At 59.0% G+C, this 17,539-nt stretch overlaps 1 protein-coding gene across 1 annotated transcript in view; it reads right to left on the bottom strand.

Moving 5' to 3' along the window:
* Window positions 1-17,539, bottom strand: part of Aox1 (aldehyde oxidase 1) — a 48,319-nt gene that overhangs the window by 4,220 nt on the left and 26,560 nt on the right. The window contains exons 20-31 of the mRNA XM_005373246.2: window positions 16,426-16,522; window positions 13,463-13,587; window positions 12,159-12,292; window positions 11,389-11,476; window positions 9,241-9,327; window positions 8,384-8,575; window positions 7,571-7,798; window positions 5,904-5,999; window positions 3,903-4,031; window positions 3,323-3,397; window positions 1,896-1,948; window positions 1,137-1,251 (exon numbers count right to left, since the gene is read on the bottom strand). Coding sequence (XP_005373303.2) covers window positions 1,137-1,251; window positions 1,896-1,948; window positions 3,323-3,397; window positions 3,903-4,031; window positions 5,904-5,999; window positions 7,571-7,798; window positions 8,384-8,575; window positions 9,241-9,327; window positions 11,389-11,476; window positions 12,159-12,292; window positions 13,463-13,587; window positions 16,426-16,522 — 1,419 coding nt within the window. The remainder of the gene's footprint in view (window positions 1-1,136; window positions 1,252-1,895; window positions 1,949-3,322; window positions 3,398-3,902; window positions 4,032-5,903; window positions 6,000-7,570; window positions 7,799-8,383; window positions 8,576-9,240; window positions 9,328-11,388; window positions 11,477-12,158; window positions 12,293-13,462; window positions 13,588-16,425; window positions 16,523-17,539) is intronic.

The raw sequence follows: 17,539 nt of genomic DNA on the forward strand, positions 1-17,539 counted from the left end.
CGGGCACAGACTCCGTTCCCAGGGAGGGGAATGTTGGAGGAGTAGGGTGATCCTGTCACCCGGAGGGAGGCCAGGCGAGGGTGTCAGGAGATGGCCTTTTGTCCAGGGCGACACTTCCTGGGCTGCAGATCTGGGTGTGGTGATTGGACACCCTTAGGTGCCCAGCTGAGTTGTAGGAGCATATCTTGGAGTTCATAGCAAGACTAGTTATTAACTTGGATCTTAACGCAGCCCGGGTGTGCACACACGGTGACGTTGTACCAGCTTTTCTTTGGGGGAACGGGTTTGGTGTGAGCTCAGCTGGGTGGGCAGCTGCTCTGCCATGAAAGCTCAGAGGGGCCCCTGCTCAACCCAGGCCAAAGTTCCCCAGCGAGACCAGGGTGAGCGAGGCCCAGACCAGCCAGAGCTCGAGCAGGCAGCCGGGAGTGGTGTGCAGGGCCCCAGAGATGAGGCCGACTGTGGCTCAGAAGGGGGCATGTGAGGGGACCCCGAAATGAAAACTTACACCTGACCACTCCCACAACCCAAGACTGGAGACTCAAACCGGGACTTGCTCCTGGCGGGTCCTTGGAGGGGTTCACACCAGGCCAGTACCCTGGTCCCATGTCCTTTGTGAGGGTGAGCACAGCCCACCGACTGTGTGATAATCGTGTGTCATTACTGCAGTGCCAGCAAGTGGCTTCCTTTACCCCCAGTGGCCAGGGTACAAGAAGAGAAACTGAGTCCTTGGAGGTAGTGTGTGCGTGCATGTGTGTACGTGTGTGCATGCACATGTGTGAGTCAGTATGTGCTTCTACTCCACAAGAATGCTCTGGAACGATCTAAAAAGAGGGGTCTGGCTGGGCACCGAGATTCTGAGAGCTGGCCTGGCCCGGGGCTGTCCCTCAGTGCTGGTCAGCAGGTTCCGGTACCCAGGGACCCGAGCACCTGGGCACCCCAGCCCGTTTCCCGTAAGTGGGCAGGGCTGCTGGCAGTGCCCACTGTCCACCCACCTCAGGCTCCCTTCTTGAGGTGGCTTCCTTCGGGGTTCTCTTGTGAAGGGCAGGGAACCCATGGGCGAGAGGGCATCCCAGAGACCCCGCTGGCACTGACCTTGTGGTGTCACCGCGTGTCCCAGAGACCCAGCTGGCACTGACCTTGTGGTTCCCGGTCAGGCAGTCGATCTCCACCTCGGAGCAGGCCGCTCCGTACACGAAGTATTCAAAGGGGTGGCCTTCGCCCTTCTCCCAGTCGATGTTCGACTCGTAGCCCCTGCGGGAGCCGGGACAAGCACTGAGGCCGCGCCTGTGACTGCAGCCGAGGGAGCCTCAGCTCAGCCGGCCCCTGCCCACTCCTCAGGCAGCTTGCTCTGCCCGGCGAAAACACCCAGCCCGTGTGTGACTCATGCTCCTCAGGCTGCAGGCCAAGGAGCGGACCTGGGCGTGGGGTCCTGCGGGTCACCTGGGGACTCAGCCGCGTCATGCCCAGGCCCCTCGGCAGAGGCACAAGCCACTGTGTACTCCGGCTGCGTGCGTCCGCGTGGATCAGAGCCCTGGATCCCTTTCCCTCCATCACCCCGCTGAACGGCCCCTCCGCCCGCCAGGACGTCCAGTGACTGTCAGGGTGAAGAGTGGCCGCTCGTGTCTTCACCCTCTGCCCCCGCCCAGCCTGGAAGAGGTCCCCGTAGACATGCCCAGGCCAGCGGCCGGGACACCCCAACAGTGACAGCTGCCCTGTGTCCCCCTGCTGTCCACTCTCCACTGAGACGGTGTGGGAGGTCAATCCTCCCCCTACACGCAGTTCCCATCCTCCACATCTGCGGCCGCATCCCTGAGAGTCACTGCCAGATTCCTTTCTAAGAGGTGGGCACGGGGCCTGTCTCACCAGTGTCCCTTGCATCTCTACCTTTGCTTTACCTGAAGTATCCAATAGCCGAAAGGCTGATGCTCTGGTCGAAAGCAGCCTGCGCCTGTGAAGGAAGGCCATGAGGCGTGAGAGCGAGCGTGGGGAGAGGTTCGCTCTGCCCATGCTCCGCGACCTCTGGGCAGCAGTGACAAGGAGGGTCCTTCAGGTCCTCCCTCTCCAAGCATCGGGGCTCCCTGCACGAGTGATGGTGTCTGCCTGGGCCGCGTGACTGGGAGTGCCCGTGCGCCAGCAGGTGACATGCGCAGAAGCACAGGTTGGGCACCTTATGCTCGGCTGATGAGGATTCAGCCGTCCCTGAGAGGTGAGCCTGTGCCAGGGGCGCTCAGAGGACAACGGCTGGCTGGATGCTCAGGTTTAGCACAGATTCACACCCGTTTCCACGGCAGGGAGTAATTTTACTAAACTGTGCCACTGACACTGAAAGTTCGGAGTACAAATGCACAAAGCTGACTGCTCCCCAGAAAAGCGAGGATTAGGTCCAGTGGGGAGAGGGACAGCAAGGAGCTCCTCCACCCAGGACAGGTGATGTCCCATGGGGATGGCAGTGGGGCTATCACCCTGGGCGGCACCGCTCTGCCACTTTCTGCAGCTAAGCAGCTCAGGGCAGAGGCAAATATGCCCAGGAAGGCTGGGGAGCACTCACAAATGGGCGACCGAGTGGCTCTCACCCGAGTGGCCCTCACCTCAGACGCAGCAGGAACCCCTCATGGCGGGGGTTGCAGGGATTGAAGCCAGGGGTAGGGCTGGGTTCCACACAGAGCTGTACCCAGCCTGGAGTGGCTTCTCAGCAGAACCTTCTAACAGGGTCCCCTAAATCCCCCTAATGTTGTGACACTGATGTCCCCACACGGTGGGCATGAAAATCCGGACCACTCCGTGTGCTGCTTTCTCAGGGTGACCTCAGACGCCCACCAGGACCTTAGAATGTGCGTCTTCTCTCCCTGCTGGGTTTTAAGTGCTTCGAAGGAGGCAGCTGGGTGTTTCCAACCCACCGAGCGAGTGCCTGCCACTGGCCAAGCACGTCCTCAGTGGCTTGGTTTCCTGTTCCAGATGAGAGCCCGGGTGATTTTTACTTTTGTAGGATGATTTCTATATTGTTCTTCTATTTTAGGAACAGTGGAACCCAAACAAGGAGAAAAAGTAGACTTTATAGCTGTTATCCAGAAAGTCCCAGGTTCCAAAGGATAGAACTTTAATTAATTCAGGCTTAAAACAGAGGTTTTGGCAGGAAAGCCATCTTTTTCTCTAATAGAGAAATTCCCAGGTGTGAGTGTCTCCCGCTGCATAGGGGAGGGCTTTCGCAAGCCCCATCACCATGTGCCCGGACCCCCGCTGGTGCCTGCTTGCCCCACTCACCCCCTCGGCCTCTCCGTTCTTTCTTTTCTAACATAAAGCATAGAAAACCAGTGGTTCTCACCCAATCCTTCCACGTCCCCTGGGGATTCTTGCTGATGATGGGTTCAAGGCGTTTTAGAAGAGTTTGACAGGCGTTCTAGGGATTGTATATGTAAGTTAAAATTATTGCCATGATTTCATGCAGAGAATACAACACGTCCTCCCACGGCTTATCTGAGATCCTGGGGGCCCTGGGAGACTGCCCCTTTGGCAGGACCATCTGAAGGACTGCGTGTGGGCACCTGCCAGGTGTGAGCAGGTCTTAGCTGGGAAACCAGTCAGTCAGTTTGGACGTGGCAGATTTGTTTGTGGACTGCTTCCCCGGGCAGGGCAGGGCAGGGGACAGGGGACAGGGCGGGGCTGCTAGAGAGAGGGAGTCAGATGCCAGCACAAGGAGGTGATGTGAAGCGGAAGGCAGGCATTTCGGGTGGGGCTGAAGGGACCTTCCAGCCAGTGACACGGTGGGAGCCAGGGAGACAGAGGCGGCTCTTCATGCCCGGGGGACTGCAGGGCACAGGCTGGGGACGGAGGGGAGTGTGGAAGAGCCCACAGCCTCTCAGCCCGCGGGGCAGCCTGGGAGTGATGGTGCAGACATCACTCACCTTTACCGCCAGCCCATTGAGATCGGCTACCACGGAGGCTCCGGAGACGTTGGCATTCGGAACGGTTTCTGTGCTTGTCCCGCGCAGGTGGATGTTCGCCATTGGCATCTTCAGTTCCCGGCTCACCACCTGGATTCGGGACAGCCCGTTTTCAGGCACTTTGGTTATCTGCAGAGCAGTGCCCACACCCGGCCTGCGCTCGAGTGTGGAGCTGTCGTATGCACACGGGCTCAGGAGGTACGAAGGTTCTGCTTTCCTGAGACCCTGGAGCTCGTCCGCAACCCAGGCTCTGCACACGTTTTTTTCTTTGACTCTCGCCTCAGCCATCCCATTGGGAGGGGAGGTGAGCCCAGGTAAGGCAGGAAGGAACCCTTCACTGGCACCTCAAATCATGAAATCTACACCTGCCAGCCAACACCATCTACAACCACGCTGCAGAGTTCTAGCCAAAGGCGTGGTACCAACGACAGAAGGGGCTTCTCTCCCAGGCACACTGTGGCTGCTCCAGGAAAAGAGCATCCGGGGACAGGGGCAGCGGCCTGCAAGGAGCTGTGTGCACTGCACTGAGGACACGAGATTGCATTCTGCAGCCTGCCAGGTTCTTAGTTCTGTGCTGGAGGACATGAGTGTCCACCACCTCTGGAGATCAGCTGGCAGCACCCTCACTGGGACTTGCCCACCGCCATCACGGATGAAGGCACCAGGGCCCGTCCCCAACACCAGCTCTCGGAGCTCGGCCTTACGGAGCCCCCAGAGTCAGGGGTCACCGCCTCGGGGACCCAGCCTGGAGACACTGAATTCCCCTTGCAAAGCAGGGTGGGGCCACCAGACAACCTCAAGCGGTTGACGGCACAGAGGAAAGTATATTCCCTACCTCCACCTTCAGCAATAGTGGGGCACCTTCACTTTCCTAGCAAACTACACTACAATTTTCAACACTTTGTCACATTTGGTGTTGTGCAGAGTTATAAGAATGTGAACACCTTCCAGAAAATGACTTGGTAAAACATATCAAGCAATTTGAAATACTCATACCCTGTGGCCCAGGAATTCAATTCTCGTAAACTACTTCAAGAAAATAATCACAGACAGGATCATGGGTTAAGGGACAAAAATATTCACTGAAGTATTCAACAACGGGAGGATGATAAAATAAATCACACTTCTAAAGTATAGTACAACAACCACTGATAATAACCTACCACTTTTGTCTGTAACTCACTATTATTTGTCTATTTGTTCTCCTGAGAAACTATCTTGTAGATAACAGTATGTAAAACAACAACCATTGATAATTTCCTACCACTCTGCCTGTAATTCGGTAAGCCCCTCTATTACTATGTGATCCTTCTTTTAGTCTTTAAAATTAAAAAAAAAAAAAAACGCACTTACAGAAGCCCTGAGACTAGCGATGGTACAGAATTCCTGGTGAGCAGAGGAAGTGGCCACTGTCCTCCAGGGTGGGTGACAGCATGAGGCTATGACATTACATAGGCGATGCGATAGAAGGACCCCAAAATAAAGTCACCAAGAGGTGAAGCCGTGGAAGACTTTTAAAAAGAGTCTGACTTTTCCAAATGTTTTCTAACCTATAATATTAATTTCCTACCACGATTATGAAATTAGAAACAGTAGCTTAAAATTAATCTAAAATAAGCGAGCCAGAAGCAAACTAGTGAAGTTTGGCGAGAGACAAGGACTAGGCTTCCCGTTCTGGGCTGTTCGGAGCCCTGAGAGCAGAAAGGGTGAGATTCGGTGCGGCTCACTCTTCTTCCGGTGCTTAGCAAAGACTCGAGGCAGGCTGCTCAGCCCCAGACACGCACGTGCAGAGGGCAGCTGCGCTCTCCGGAGCTCCTTACCACGCGGGCTCATTACCAGGTCCTGCAGGGAACGGCGGCGCTGCGGCCCAGGTTGCCGGTCCTCTGTTCTGGGTCAGGAAATGTGCACTCACAGCTTTTCTCTAAGCGCACACTCACCAGTGTCGGTGACTTGCACGCTTACCTGGATCATTTTCGTGTGGACGCCTTGCCCCATTTCAATCCCACCGTGGGTGACCAGCACAGAGCCGTCCAGATAAACGTGGACCAGGGCGGAGGCCTGCGCAGAGAGACAGGACGGTGAGCAGAGGTCCTTGGCGGGCATCGTACTGGGCCATGGCAGTTACACTGGGTTTAGAAATGGTCTTTTCCCTTTCATCCTCTAGGTGCTGCCAAACCACTCATAACCGGGCACAGCCCTGTACGTGGTCGGCACACTCCCGGACGCACATTTTCTGGCCGGGCTCTGTGGCTGGGCTCCGTGGGTGAGGGCTCCGGTGCCTAAGTTTCCCACAGAGTGCGGCCACGCCAGGGACAGCAAGGCAGGGTTTCAGGACGCCCACACGACAGTGTCCACTTCGTGAACCTGACGGCCACTGAGCCTTCACCCATCTGCCCGGAGAGGGGGCCCAAGAGACCCAGCTGGTGACTCAGGGCCTCTGCTGACCACACACAGTACTCGCCTTGGTGGAGTGGACTCGCTGCCCTGGTCAGTGGAGTAAGCTGGGGACGCCCTGGGCGATGGAAGGACCCGGTCCTCCGGGACAGAGGGCCACAGTGACACGGCCAGGGGAGGGAAGCTGCAGAGCCTGTGTCACTGTTGATGGTGACTCTGGTGTGGGAGCCCCGGAGGCAGACGGCGCCCCGGCTACCGGGGATGCACACAGCATCCCTTACAGGGCAGGTCTGTATGGTGACCCCAGGGGTACGGTGACCCCGTCCTAGGGTCCTGGATGGCACTGGCCTCCAGGACTCCTGCAGTGGGCTTCAGCTGTGGGACAGGGCCGCGGAGACATTGGATGGGGTTTCCTCACCCTTCCCATCCCCACCCGGGCTTTGCCTCTGCTGCTCAGGCCACCTCCACCCTGGCTGTCCTGCGTCTGTCCCTTCTGCATTCTGTCCTCGTAGACGGATGGCTCTCTCAGCCACCGCCACCAGGTGTGGAGCGAGGCTGCGCCCAGGCACCACAAGTCCTCTGCCCCAGAGCGCCTGCCTGTGGCTGCACGCCCCCAGCACCGGGGACGGCCCGGCCCTGGGCAGTGGAGCTGGGGGCTGCGGCGGAAGGGGCTGTCCGGAGTTCCTGCCCCTGTGGCCTCCACACAGCAGACACCTGACGCTCCTCGGGAGGCTGCCCACGCCCACGGCACCCTCCTGCCCTGCCTGGGTCCCCCAAGCCTTCTAGTGTGAGTCTGCAGGGCCGCCAGGCTGCGAGGGCTCCGCAACCACAGGGCTGTGAGCGCACACACAGCAGCGACACGCGGACGAGCTCCCGCCCTGGGTGTGGGAAGTTATTACACGAGGGCTTCACTGCTCTCAGCACAGTGGACCCTGCCCCAGCCATGGGAGGTGGCGCCCGACACGGGCACCCGACTTCTGGCTCTGCATGTGTCCAGAAGCCGTGGGCAGCTGGAAGAGGAGCCTGGGGCCGAGTGGCTGGAGCCACCCGGCAGCTCCCACAGGAAGTCGCCCCACAAGCGTGGGTGCGGCAGAGGTGCCCAGCTCCTCTGCAGGGAGGCCGACTCGGCTTTGGCGAGTTCAGCAACTGCGTGCTGCAACCACGAGGCAGCGAGTCCCACGGGATGGGACAGGAGGCGCTGCCGCACTGCCCCGCCAGCCTCCACGGGAGCCCACCTGGCCCAAGGCGACGCTGCCGAAGCCCACTGGGAACTTCAGGGGGACCATGGCCAGCCCTCGCTTCTTCCAGGGATTGTCCGTGTTGAACCTGTCCACAGCCGCCCGCCGCAGGGAGAAGGCGGCCTTGGCCTTGCATTCACTCCAGCAGCGGGCCAGGCCCTCGGTGTGGATCTCTTGTCCGTAGGGTGTCCGGTCGGTTCCCTGGTACATATTCACCTCTCGCACCTGGGGAGGGAAGGCGGGTAGAAGCGAGGGACCGGGCAGACACAATCCCAAGCCCACGGTGCTGTCCAGCTGCCATCCTGTAAGGCTGCTCGGCGCCCTCTCCCTCAGAGCTTCTGGGGCTGTGAGCGCTGCCGAGCCTGCACGTGCACCCCGCCTGTCCCACCCTGCCCCAAGAAAGCTCAAGGAGTCCTCTCTCCTCCTACGCAGCTCAGTGTGGTTTGTAGGTGACTGCAGCCCACACGAGTCAGATTATTCAGACGTAACATAACACAGCTGGGCACATGCCTGTGATCACAGTGCTCTGGGAGGATGAGGCAGGAGGATCACAAGTTTGAGCCCAGCCTGGATAACTTAGCAAGATCCTGTCTCAAAATTAAAAAAATGGGCTAGGGATGCAGTCCAAACCATGCAGGGCATGACGGCCACGAGTTCTGTCACACCCTATGACATGGCAGCCAACTTTCCTGAAGCTGCCCTTCCGGTTTGCTTGAGTCTCAGCCGGACCTTGACTGTGGAGACACCCCCTCCCTTGCGAGGACCCCGAGGCCCTGGCGCCTCCCCGGGGTGTGGGGGAGTCTGCGTCACCTCCTCCGGGGACAAGCCGCACTTGGCTGCCACCTCCGTGATGCAGGCCTCCGTGATGAGCCCGGCCTGCGGGAAGCCGAAGCCGCGCAGGGCTGTGTTGGACGGGAGGTTGGTTCTGCAGGCGCGGCCGCGGCAGCGCAGGTTGGGGAACTTGTATGCGTTCTCCATCTTCAGAAGCCCCATCTCCACCACCTGCGGAGCCAGGGGACGCGATGAGAGCCTCGTCCTCTGCTCATTGGCCACCCTGAGGCCTCAGGCTAAAATCGGGCGCAAACAGCATCCCCTCCGGCCCCCGCGGGACCTGCCGGCCGGCACCACACTAGCCGTGGTGAATGACTCCACAGCTCGGGCAGTTCCTCCTTTGAAATCGTTATCCGAATTTTCATGTTTAGAGCAAGTGCTCTTTTGTCCACATTTCAAGTCTTTCCGCAAGCCTCGGGTGGTCGCCCAGGCCTGCGCGTTCTGCCTACAGGAGGAGGCTCCCTGGAAACAGGAAGCACGCTTGGGGTGCAAGTGGACTCCGCGGCGACCCCGCCCTGCCTCAGGCGCTGGGGAGCGTCTGGAGGAGCGGTGAGGACCTGGGCCGCTGCCAGTGATGGTCAGGGACTGGGCACCTGCCCAGGAGGCTGGCACATGTCCTGTGAGGCGGGGCACAGCCCCATGCAAGGGTCATCCTGGCCAGGATGTCCTCAGGGCTTGTCTGGAAGCACCTTCGCCCAGGGTCTGTCAGTCACACTCGGCCGTCCAGAAGGAGGGCCCAGGCCTCTTAGAGTGAAAAAGGACTCCGCGTGAGACATTCTGAAGCGAGACTCTCCCACAGGACGCTGTGGAGAGGTGACTTGCTGGGAAACACTTACTAACAGGGACTCGTCCTGGGAGCTGCCTGCGTTGCTGTAATGCTCCATGTCCAGGGCCACAATCCGGCCGTCTTTGAGGAACCCCACCTGGGGAGAGAGCTGACCGTTGACACTGGCCCAGCCACGGCTCCCAGGTGAGCGCCGTGCCTGGGAGAACCTGAGGTGTAGGACCGGGCAGAGGTTCCTAGGGCTGTACCCAGCTCCAGGGTCTCGGGGCAGCTATGGAACCTGGACAGATAAACAAGGTGTGCATGCACAATACACGCAAATCACAGGCCGCGGTGAGGTCCCACACGGAACACCGGTGTTGCCAGTGTTGCCACCCCAGGCTCACGGCCTCACTGTGCCAAGGTGACGCTGCACGGTGTGATCCAGCTCCCTCCGCAAGGTCCTGCGCCGGGGAAGGGCCCTGCCGCCTCAGTGTCCTGCTGTCCCTTCTCGTGCACACACGGCCCAGCTCGCACTGTGCCGCCCGATCTGCCCCTCCCTCCCCAACTCGTCCCCGGAATCTCCCAGCCCCGCTCACGGTTCCATCCCCACTGTGCTTGGCCCTTTCCCCACAACCCTCTCCTCTCCTCCCACCATCATCTCTTAGGTCCCACTGGGTCCTGTCTGACCGAGTGCGGCCTCCTGGTGCCCTGCCTGCCCCCTCCTGGCACAGGCCACGCTGCTCACTGTCACGTCACGGTCCCCGGCACACCCCAGTTGAGCTGCAGCACTGGACCAACGGAGCATTCACCCAGTCTCATTCTTGATTCTGAGACCAGGCGTACGCTTCCTGTCCTGCAGCTCCAGCATCGCCAACAGGACCAGCCGGATTCTCTCCGCCACAGCACGCTGCGTCCCAACTCCCCCCTTGGTCCCCGCCCCCAGCAGCCTGGTCCCCTCCACTCTGCAGGCACTGCTCCTTGTCTACCCCTCGAGTGTGTCCTGTCGTTTTGCCTGATCTCAGATGTCTCCTGCACGCTCGCTATCTGCCCCGTGGGGTTTCCAGATGAGCCTCCTCTCGTCACCTGCAGATCATACGGGTTCACGGTGACTTCTTCTTGTTTCTCTCCTCCCAGGGAAGAAACTCCCCTGACAAAGTTCACTCTAGGAAATCCTTTGACTGAACCAAGCCCAAAACTCAGCCTGGATATATCCGTGAGTCTTTAAGGCTTTACCCAGAAGCCCTGTGGGCTTCTCTCTTGGTCCTGGGCACACAGGGGGACTACCCTGCCCAGCCACCCTGGCAGCAGGTGGAAAAGTGCTGGCCAAACACGCCTGGGTCCTCCGTGGACAGGCCTGGTGCCTCACCACCTCCACGTGACAGTGCACCATTCTCCTGCCCTGTTGGCTGCCGGCCACACGGACCCTGTGGGCGTGTGCAGTCCCTGCAGAAGCTGCGCAACAGGACTTCCTGTGTGAGGGTGTCCATCCTGGCGGCCACTCAGCCTAGTGGGACCAAGCCCTGAACTGCGTGGTGGTTTAATGGAGTTGATTTAAAGGTGAATTGAAGCAGCCATGTGTGCCTCGTGGCTACCGTATCAGATGATGCAGTCCAGAGGATGGCACGGGGGCACCACCAATGAAATCAGAGCTCAGGTTCCTGAGTGGAGCCCTCCTCTCCCTCACCCCTGCCAATCACATCGGGCCATGACTTGAACACAAAATAACATCCTAAGATTAGGATCCTGAGAGTTCTGTTGTGTTATAGCAGTTAGTACAACTATCTCTTAAGAAGCAAAAGAATGATTATTTCCCACTATGAAAATGTGCCTAGGAATTTCTGGGACACAATTTTTAAAAATACCTTTGATGCATTAAAAGTGAGGCGCCCATTTGCAAACATTTGCAATGTTTCCATAACTCTATTGTTATGGGAATTATTCTATTTTACTTTTCTGTATATGAGAATAAGTATGGTTATCAGGTCAACTTTCATAGAAGTATATACTGGCGGGTTTTCCAATTTTTGACCCTGTAAAGCACAGAGATGGCTGGTATTTCTTCCTTTGGGCAAAGGAGAAAAGTGTCCTGAGCCATCCAGTAACCGATGTACTGGCAGCACAGGCACAGCGGGGTGGGCACCATGCACCGACTTGCCCTGGACGCTCCCCGCCGGGAGCAGCGCTGCAGCCGCATCCCCTCCCTCTGCCCTGCACTCACCTTGTACTTCCCCAGGTACGGGTGGCGGCCCCCGGTGATCAGCATGTCCTCTCCTCGTTCCAGGATGCAGCGGACGGCACGGCCGTGTCTGAGCAGAAGAGGAGCGAGGTGAGCTCCCACAGTGGCATCCTCTGGGAGGCACCGTGGCGCCCACACGCTGCCTCCGATGGACACCAGGCTCTGCTCACCCTGCCCTGCTGACCCCGGCACGCGTGGCCTCCCTTCCCTCTGGGCCAGGGCTCGGCACTGCAGTAGGCTTTCCCTCTGCTGCAGGAAGGTGGCCCAAGGCCACGCACCAGACTGGTGACAAGTGGCAGAGCCAGGTGGGTCTGGACCAAGGTCTTTTCCTCCCAGGACGGAGAACCTGGCAATGCCACTGGACAGAGACAATTTCCCACGGTAGTGTTTAAGATCCCCGGAAGCAATCGGCAACACAAATAGATGCAGTCCAGCCAGAGCAGTGGCCACGAGTCAGTGTTCCAGGTCAGGCCGAGACCCCCACACGCGTGGTACCCCAGCAGTGCTGAGGGCCAGGGCAGCTTCCTGTCCACTTTCCAGGCACCATGCTAGTTCTGATGTGGCTTTATTCCATTCAGTAGTGGATTCTTATTTTGTTCTCATAGTACATGGCTGGAAAACTGGGACTAATGGAACCGTAATAAGCCCTCAGCGCGTGTGTGTGCTGTGTGGGGTTTCAGTAACCTCGTTAACCTGGACACTGGGGTCTCCTGGAGGCTTCACCTTAGTGAGTCAGCGCTTTCCCCACTTACTTGTGGGCGGCGAAGGCCGTCACAGCTGCCAGGATGCTGGTCTTCATTACCTTGCCCCCGAACGCCCCGCCAACGCGCCGCACGTGACACATGACCTTGTTAGCAGGCAGCTTCAAGGTTGAGGCCACCACGTCCTAGGAACGACAGAAGCTTTCAGCAAGGACTTGCCACTGCCCCACGACCTTAAAGAGAAACTGAGCCCCGAGGCAGAAGTGTGACCATCACTGCACGCTGCCGTGGTGCCGAGCACAGAAAGCTGCAGCCTCGCAGGCTTCCCCCGCAAGGCTCAGCGACCCCTGCTACGAGGACACCACCTACACTACTATTAGGGAGCCCTCCAATTGCCATGGGACACTAGAAACTCTTTATGGTTTCCCCTCAAACTACGCCCAGAACGTCCCTGCCCACTAACCCCAGGGCTCTGCTTCCACAGCAGTGAGGCTCGGGAGCTCTCCCTGCAGGGCGCTGGCCCTTCTCCCCCTTGGGTCTTCCTGGATTCAGTCCCCTTCTTCGGCACCCCTAATGTTTAGAGTCCTTTAGTCTTAACAACTGATTCATAGCTGGGGAGCCGAGGTGCATGGCCCCAGGGTCCCATGGGGGAACGGACGGCAGAACAGCACAGGGACAGACCCAGCGGCCGTGCCCCAGGCTCCACTGTCCACAGGCTTTGTGCCCCTGCTCTTCCGGTGACAGCACGGCCAGCTCGCTGCGACCTACGGAGTCCGCTCCCTCTGTAGGTGGCTCCCGCCTTCCTGGCGCCTAGCTCAGTCTCCTAAATGCGCCTTCCCAACTCCAGCTCTCCAGGGACCCCTGTGCCCCGCCCTGGCCCTCCACCCCCATCCTCCTGTCCTCCCCTCCACTGGGCCACTCCAGACTCAGGGCCTCCTTCTCAAGAAGACGCTGCCCTGGGCGTCCACCCCTTCTCCTGATTCGGGCCGTGCACGCTGCCTTGGCTGACGGCGCCTGGCTGCACCTGCTCTACACGCCAGGGGCAGGGCGGGCCTTCCTCTGTTGTTTCCTCGACGTTGCCAAGAACACAGCAGAAGATGCACACTGACTGTGTCACTGGTTTGAAGCTATGGATCCGCAGAAGACGGCGCCTCTTCAGAGTTTTAATAAACTTGAACTTAAGAGATTTAATAAAAGTCTCAAAATCTGGAAATGGCGCGGCCCTCCACGTCAGTGTGACTGTTAGTACTCAGAATCTCCTCAGCGCCTAAGGGACTGACTTTGGTCCCTGACCACTCTGGCACATTTTCTGGCAGAAATCACCCGTCCGCGTCCCTGCGCAGTGCCCACGTTACCTGGACATACTTGGGGAACTGTGTGGACACGTAGACATCCATCTCCTGGTCCTCACCCTTGGGGACAACCAGCATGCTTTGGGTTTCCATGTAGAAGTGCTCCTGGCCGCCCATATGGACTGCGCCTGTCAGGAAAGCACTCGGAAGTCACGGAAGCAGCCAGGGGACAGCAACGCCCCCTGTTACCCTGAAGGTGGAGCCCCGCCGCGCCCGCCCGAAGCGCCAGCAGTGTGTGGCCTCTGACGGGAGGGGAGCGCAGAGCGAGCCGCTCGCGACCTGCCGACTTTCCGGGGCACCATGGCGAACCAGAGCACCAGGGCAAGCAGAGGTTTGGTTCCAAGACGAGATGGGGTGGATGAGCTTCTCCCCGACCCCTGCTAAGTACAGCCAGGCCCTGAACCTTTCCACAAGCAGTGCGCAGGCCGACCACACCAAACAGGGCCATGTGTGCCAAACCCAGCTAAAATGTGTCACGGGGCCGTGGGACAAGACACCTGGGTCACACTTTCCCGCCCCCAAAGCAGCTCACAAGCCCAGCCCAAAGCCACGAGGCCGAGGCAGGACTCCAAGACCCACCGCGGGTGGGCAAGGCCACCACACCCGGTGGCCACAGCCCCGCAGTCCAGCGAGATTTCCTCCTGCACAGCTTGCCCGGCCTCCTCTTTCCCCAGAAAACCCCGACTTTTCTTCGTTCTCTGGACACAGCAGAGCCGCCCTTGGTCTGCCCCCGCCCCCGACATTGCACGTCTGCTTCTTGCACATTATTCCCAGACAAACCCCAGCAGAAGACTGACAGGCAGAGAGGGTGACGGGTGGGGACAGCCAGGCCCCAGTGAGACGCAGCTGTGGGCTCACCGCTGGCCCTGTGCACCCCGTCCTGCCTGTGCAGAAGCCAAAACCCCGCTGGCAGAGGTGGAAGAAAGCCCTGCAGAGCCTGTTCTCAGTCGCCGGGCTCAGCAGAAGGGCACCGCGGGAGACCAGCTCCACGGAGACAGCACGCACGAAACTGACTGAGCTGTGCAGAGACTCAGCCGCCCCCGGAGCCGCAGGGGAGCCGGGCTGTGACGAGCACCCCAGTCCCACACCAGCAGTAGCCTGTACTCCAGCCCCACCTGGCAGTAAGCATCAGCCCCTCGTTCCGCCAGCACGGGGTCAGGTGTGGTGGAAGATTCAAACAAGACCCAGAGTCCCAAACAGACACCCAAATGTCCCGGGAGTGAGGGGCCACTCGTCACCCCAAGAGCCGGGAAAAACTCAGCTTCCACGGGAAAAGACCCAGAGTGACCAGGTCTGAGACTGCTGACAAGGACAACAAAGCAGCTGTGGTGCAAACGCCTCCGAGCAGTCATCAAAATACGGAAAGTCAGCATAGAAACAGGAGGCCAAAACATACAGGGAAGCCTTTTGCTGCGGAGTACGGAAGAAGAACTGGAAATGTAAATGCTTCACGCGCGGGCTCAGCAGCAGAACAGGGAGAGCAGAGGAAACGGCCAGTGAACAAGATTGGGAGAACAAACCAGCTGGTCTGCTCAGCAGGAAAAAATAGACTGGAAAACATGAGTGGACCTCGGAGCCCTGTGTGGCCGAAAGACATCTGACTTTGTGTCACCAAAGCCAAGCGCTGGGGGAAGCAACAGCTCGATGTTCCCAGACTTCGCAGGAGACACAAACCTCAGACTCGACGCTGAGCGACCCCACTGGACAAATCCAAAGGGATCCACGCCGAGACACTTCATACTCGAACCTCAGAAAACTAAAGACAGAAGGAAAAATCCAACGCTTTCTTGAAAGCAGCGAAATGCCACCTCATCTGGAGGACAGCCGGTTTCTCAGCAGAGGAGTGGACGCTGTTTCCAAGAGCTGAGAACCCGCCAGCTTGGAAGTCTAAACCCAGAGGGAATACTCAGCCTTCCAGAAACAGACCGGAAATGATTTAAAAAATAAAGATCAGAACATCAGCAAGCAAGAATGAATGACAGAAAGAATAAAAATATAATAGACTTCCCTTCTCCCCTTGAGTTTTTAAAACTGTGTTTAAAACAAAATTATAGCATTGCTTCACAGGGCTCTAGTGTGTGCAAAGGGATACCGAAGACAGCGATCACGTGTCCTAGGGCTGGGCAGAACAGAAGGGAGGAAAGGGAGGGCAGGGTCTACACGCAACGGGTGCTGACAGCACGGGAGGCAGAGGTGACAGAGAAACACCGCAGCTGCCTCGGAAGGGGCAGTCCCCGGGACGACATCCACGGGAACACACCGCATGCGTCAGAGTGGAGCTCCACAAACCGGACCCCAGCTCTGCGGAGGAGGAGGAGGAGGGCAGGAATGAGCAATACCAACACGGTGGCCAGCCCGTGGAGGCGGCGGCAGAACTGCCTAAAACTAAAACTGGGCCCCATAGTAGTGATTTACAAGCCGCCTGAGCGATAGTCCCCAGGAAGTATTCTGTGTGGACTCTGGACTTCCTGTCTTCTCCAAGATCTGACTAAGGAAAGAGCAGAAAATGTAACACAGAGCAAACATCTCACGCACGCCCCGACCGTGAGGGAGGAGCAGAGAGCCGGGAGATTCCGCCCGAAAGAAGAGCACATCAAGACGTCGCAGCCTGCCGCCCCCTGCGCAAGCTCCGAGGACCGCGGAGCCCCGCGCCCTTGGACTTGATTGTGAGGCACTCGCTTCAGAGTGAGCCGGGCTGCTCTGTGAGCCGGGCGTCCACCGCCCTGCAGCCTGCAGCAAGGCGCAGCTCTGGGCCACCGGAAGTGAGACACAGGCTCACACGCCGGGCGACTCCGAGGGCACTGAGACGGAGATGGACGGGGCCGGTTGGACCTGTGGGGACGGCGTCCAGTGCCGGGTGCCCTGGTCTCCCATGAACCCCACCCATGCACGTGTGTGGGGCACCTGCACCAGGGGGCGACTATCACACGGCCCCAAGACACGCCCCAGGCCCCCGGCTGCTTCACCTCGGAGAACCTGATCCGCAGTCTGAAACGCCGCCTCCAGGTCCCCACTCTCCAGCTTCCTCTCCGCCTCGAAGAAGGAGTCGTGCTGGATAGCTTCCTAGAGAGAACGGGAAACTGAGGCCAGGCAGGACCAGGAGCCCCCGCCTCCTGCCTGGGGGACCCAGGCTCCGCAGGAGGGGTGCAGCACCGCCCACAGCTGGGGGTGCGCTGGCACAGGGCCTGGTGGGTCTTCTCCCATCCCTGAGATGCACACCCACACTGCCCACGCTGGGTCACCGTCCATCCTGAAGTCTTAGCCTGTGGCCACTTGGGAATTGTGCTACCTCTGGCTGCCCCTGCCTAGCCACACACCTAACAGGGTCGCGCAGCGATCCTGCTGCTTCCTCCTCTGAAAAGGAAGTTTGTCTGTTTTTACCACCAAAGGACCCAGGCTCCCCAACAGTGTTTGTTGACTGGCCCTACAACTGTTCTCTGTGTGGCCTTGGGTAACCGGGGCTCTTAGTTCCTCAGCAGAGGGAGGATCATCCACACAACTGTTCTGGGCAGCAGGAGTCACTGAGTGAGGCCGAGAGGCCCGAGCGGCTGGAGATGAGGGCGGCGGGGCGAGGAGGTGGGGGAGCTCGCTGTCTGCATCCTGTGTGCAGTCTGCCGCCCTGTATTGCAGCCCGGCCAGAGCTCCTCGCCACACCAAGCTCTCTGTGAGGCATATGCCAGGCTACACTGCAGCAGCAGTGACAGACATGTGTCTGCTTCAGCCACAGGCTGGATCGTTTATCTGTACACCGCCAGGCCCCACGGCCAGAGGTCAATCGTCACCAGACTGACGGTGTGACGCTGAGTGGGTACCGTGGGACAAATGCCTGCCGCTGGCTTCCACCTTGGGCTCGCGGGGTGCTTTCCCAGCCCCGGGCTGCTCGCTAGCGCGATTCACGACAGATGCAGTCACATGCTCTCTGCCCATTAGAGACTCGGGGACTCCAAGCTGAAAAAGCTCAGTTTGTGCGTCCCACCCTTAGAAGTTTGATCCTGCCAGCGTCAGCGTCACCAGAGTAACAGGGTCAGTGTCTGAACGTCCTGGGTGAGGGCGGCAGTGCCGGGATGGCAGAGCCTGGGT

The sequence above is a fragment of the Chinchilla lanigera genome, unplaced genomic scaffold (genome assembly GCF_000276665.1).
Source record: "Chinchilla lanigera isolate Chin_1 unplaced genomic scaffold, ChiLan1.0 scaffold00002, whole genome shotgun sequence".
Taxonomy (NCBI): Eukaryota; Metazoa; Chordata; class Mammalia; order Rodentia; family Chinchillidae; genus Chinchilla; species Chinchilla lanigera.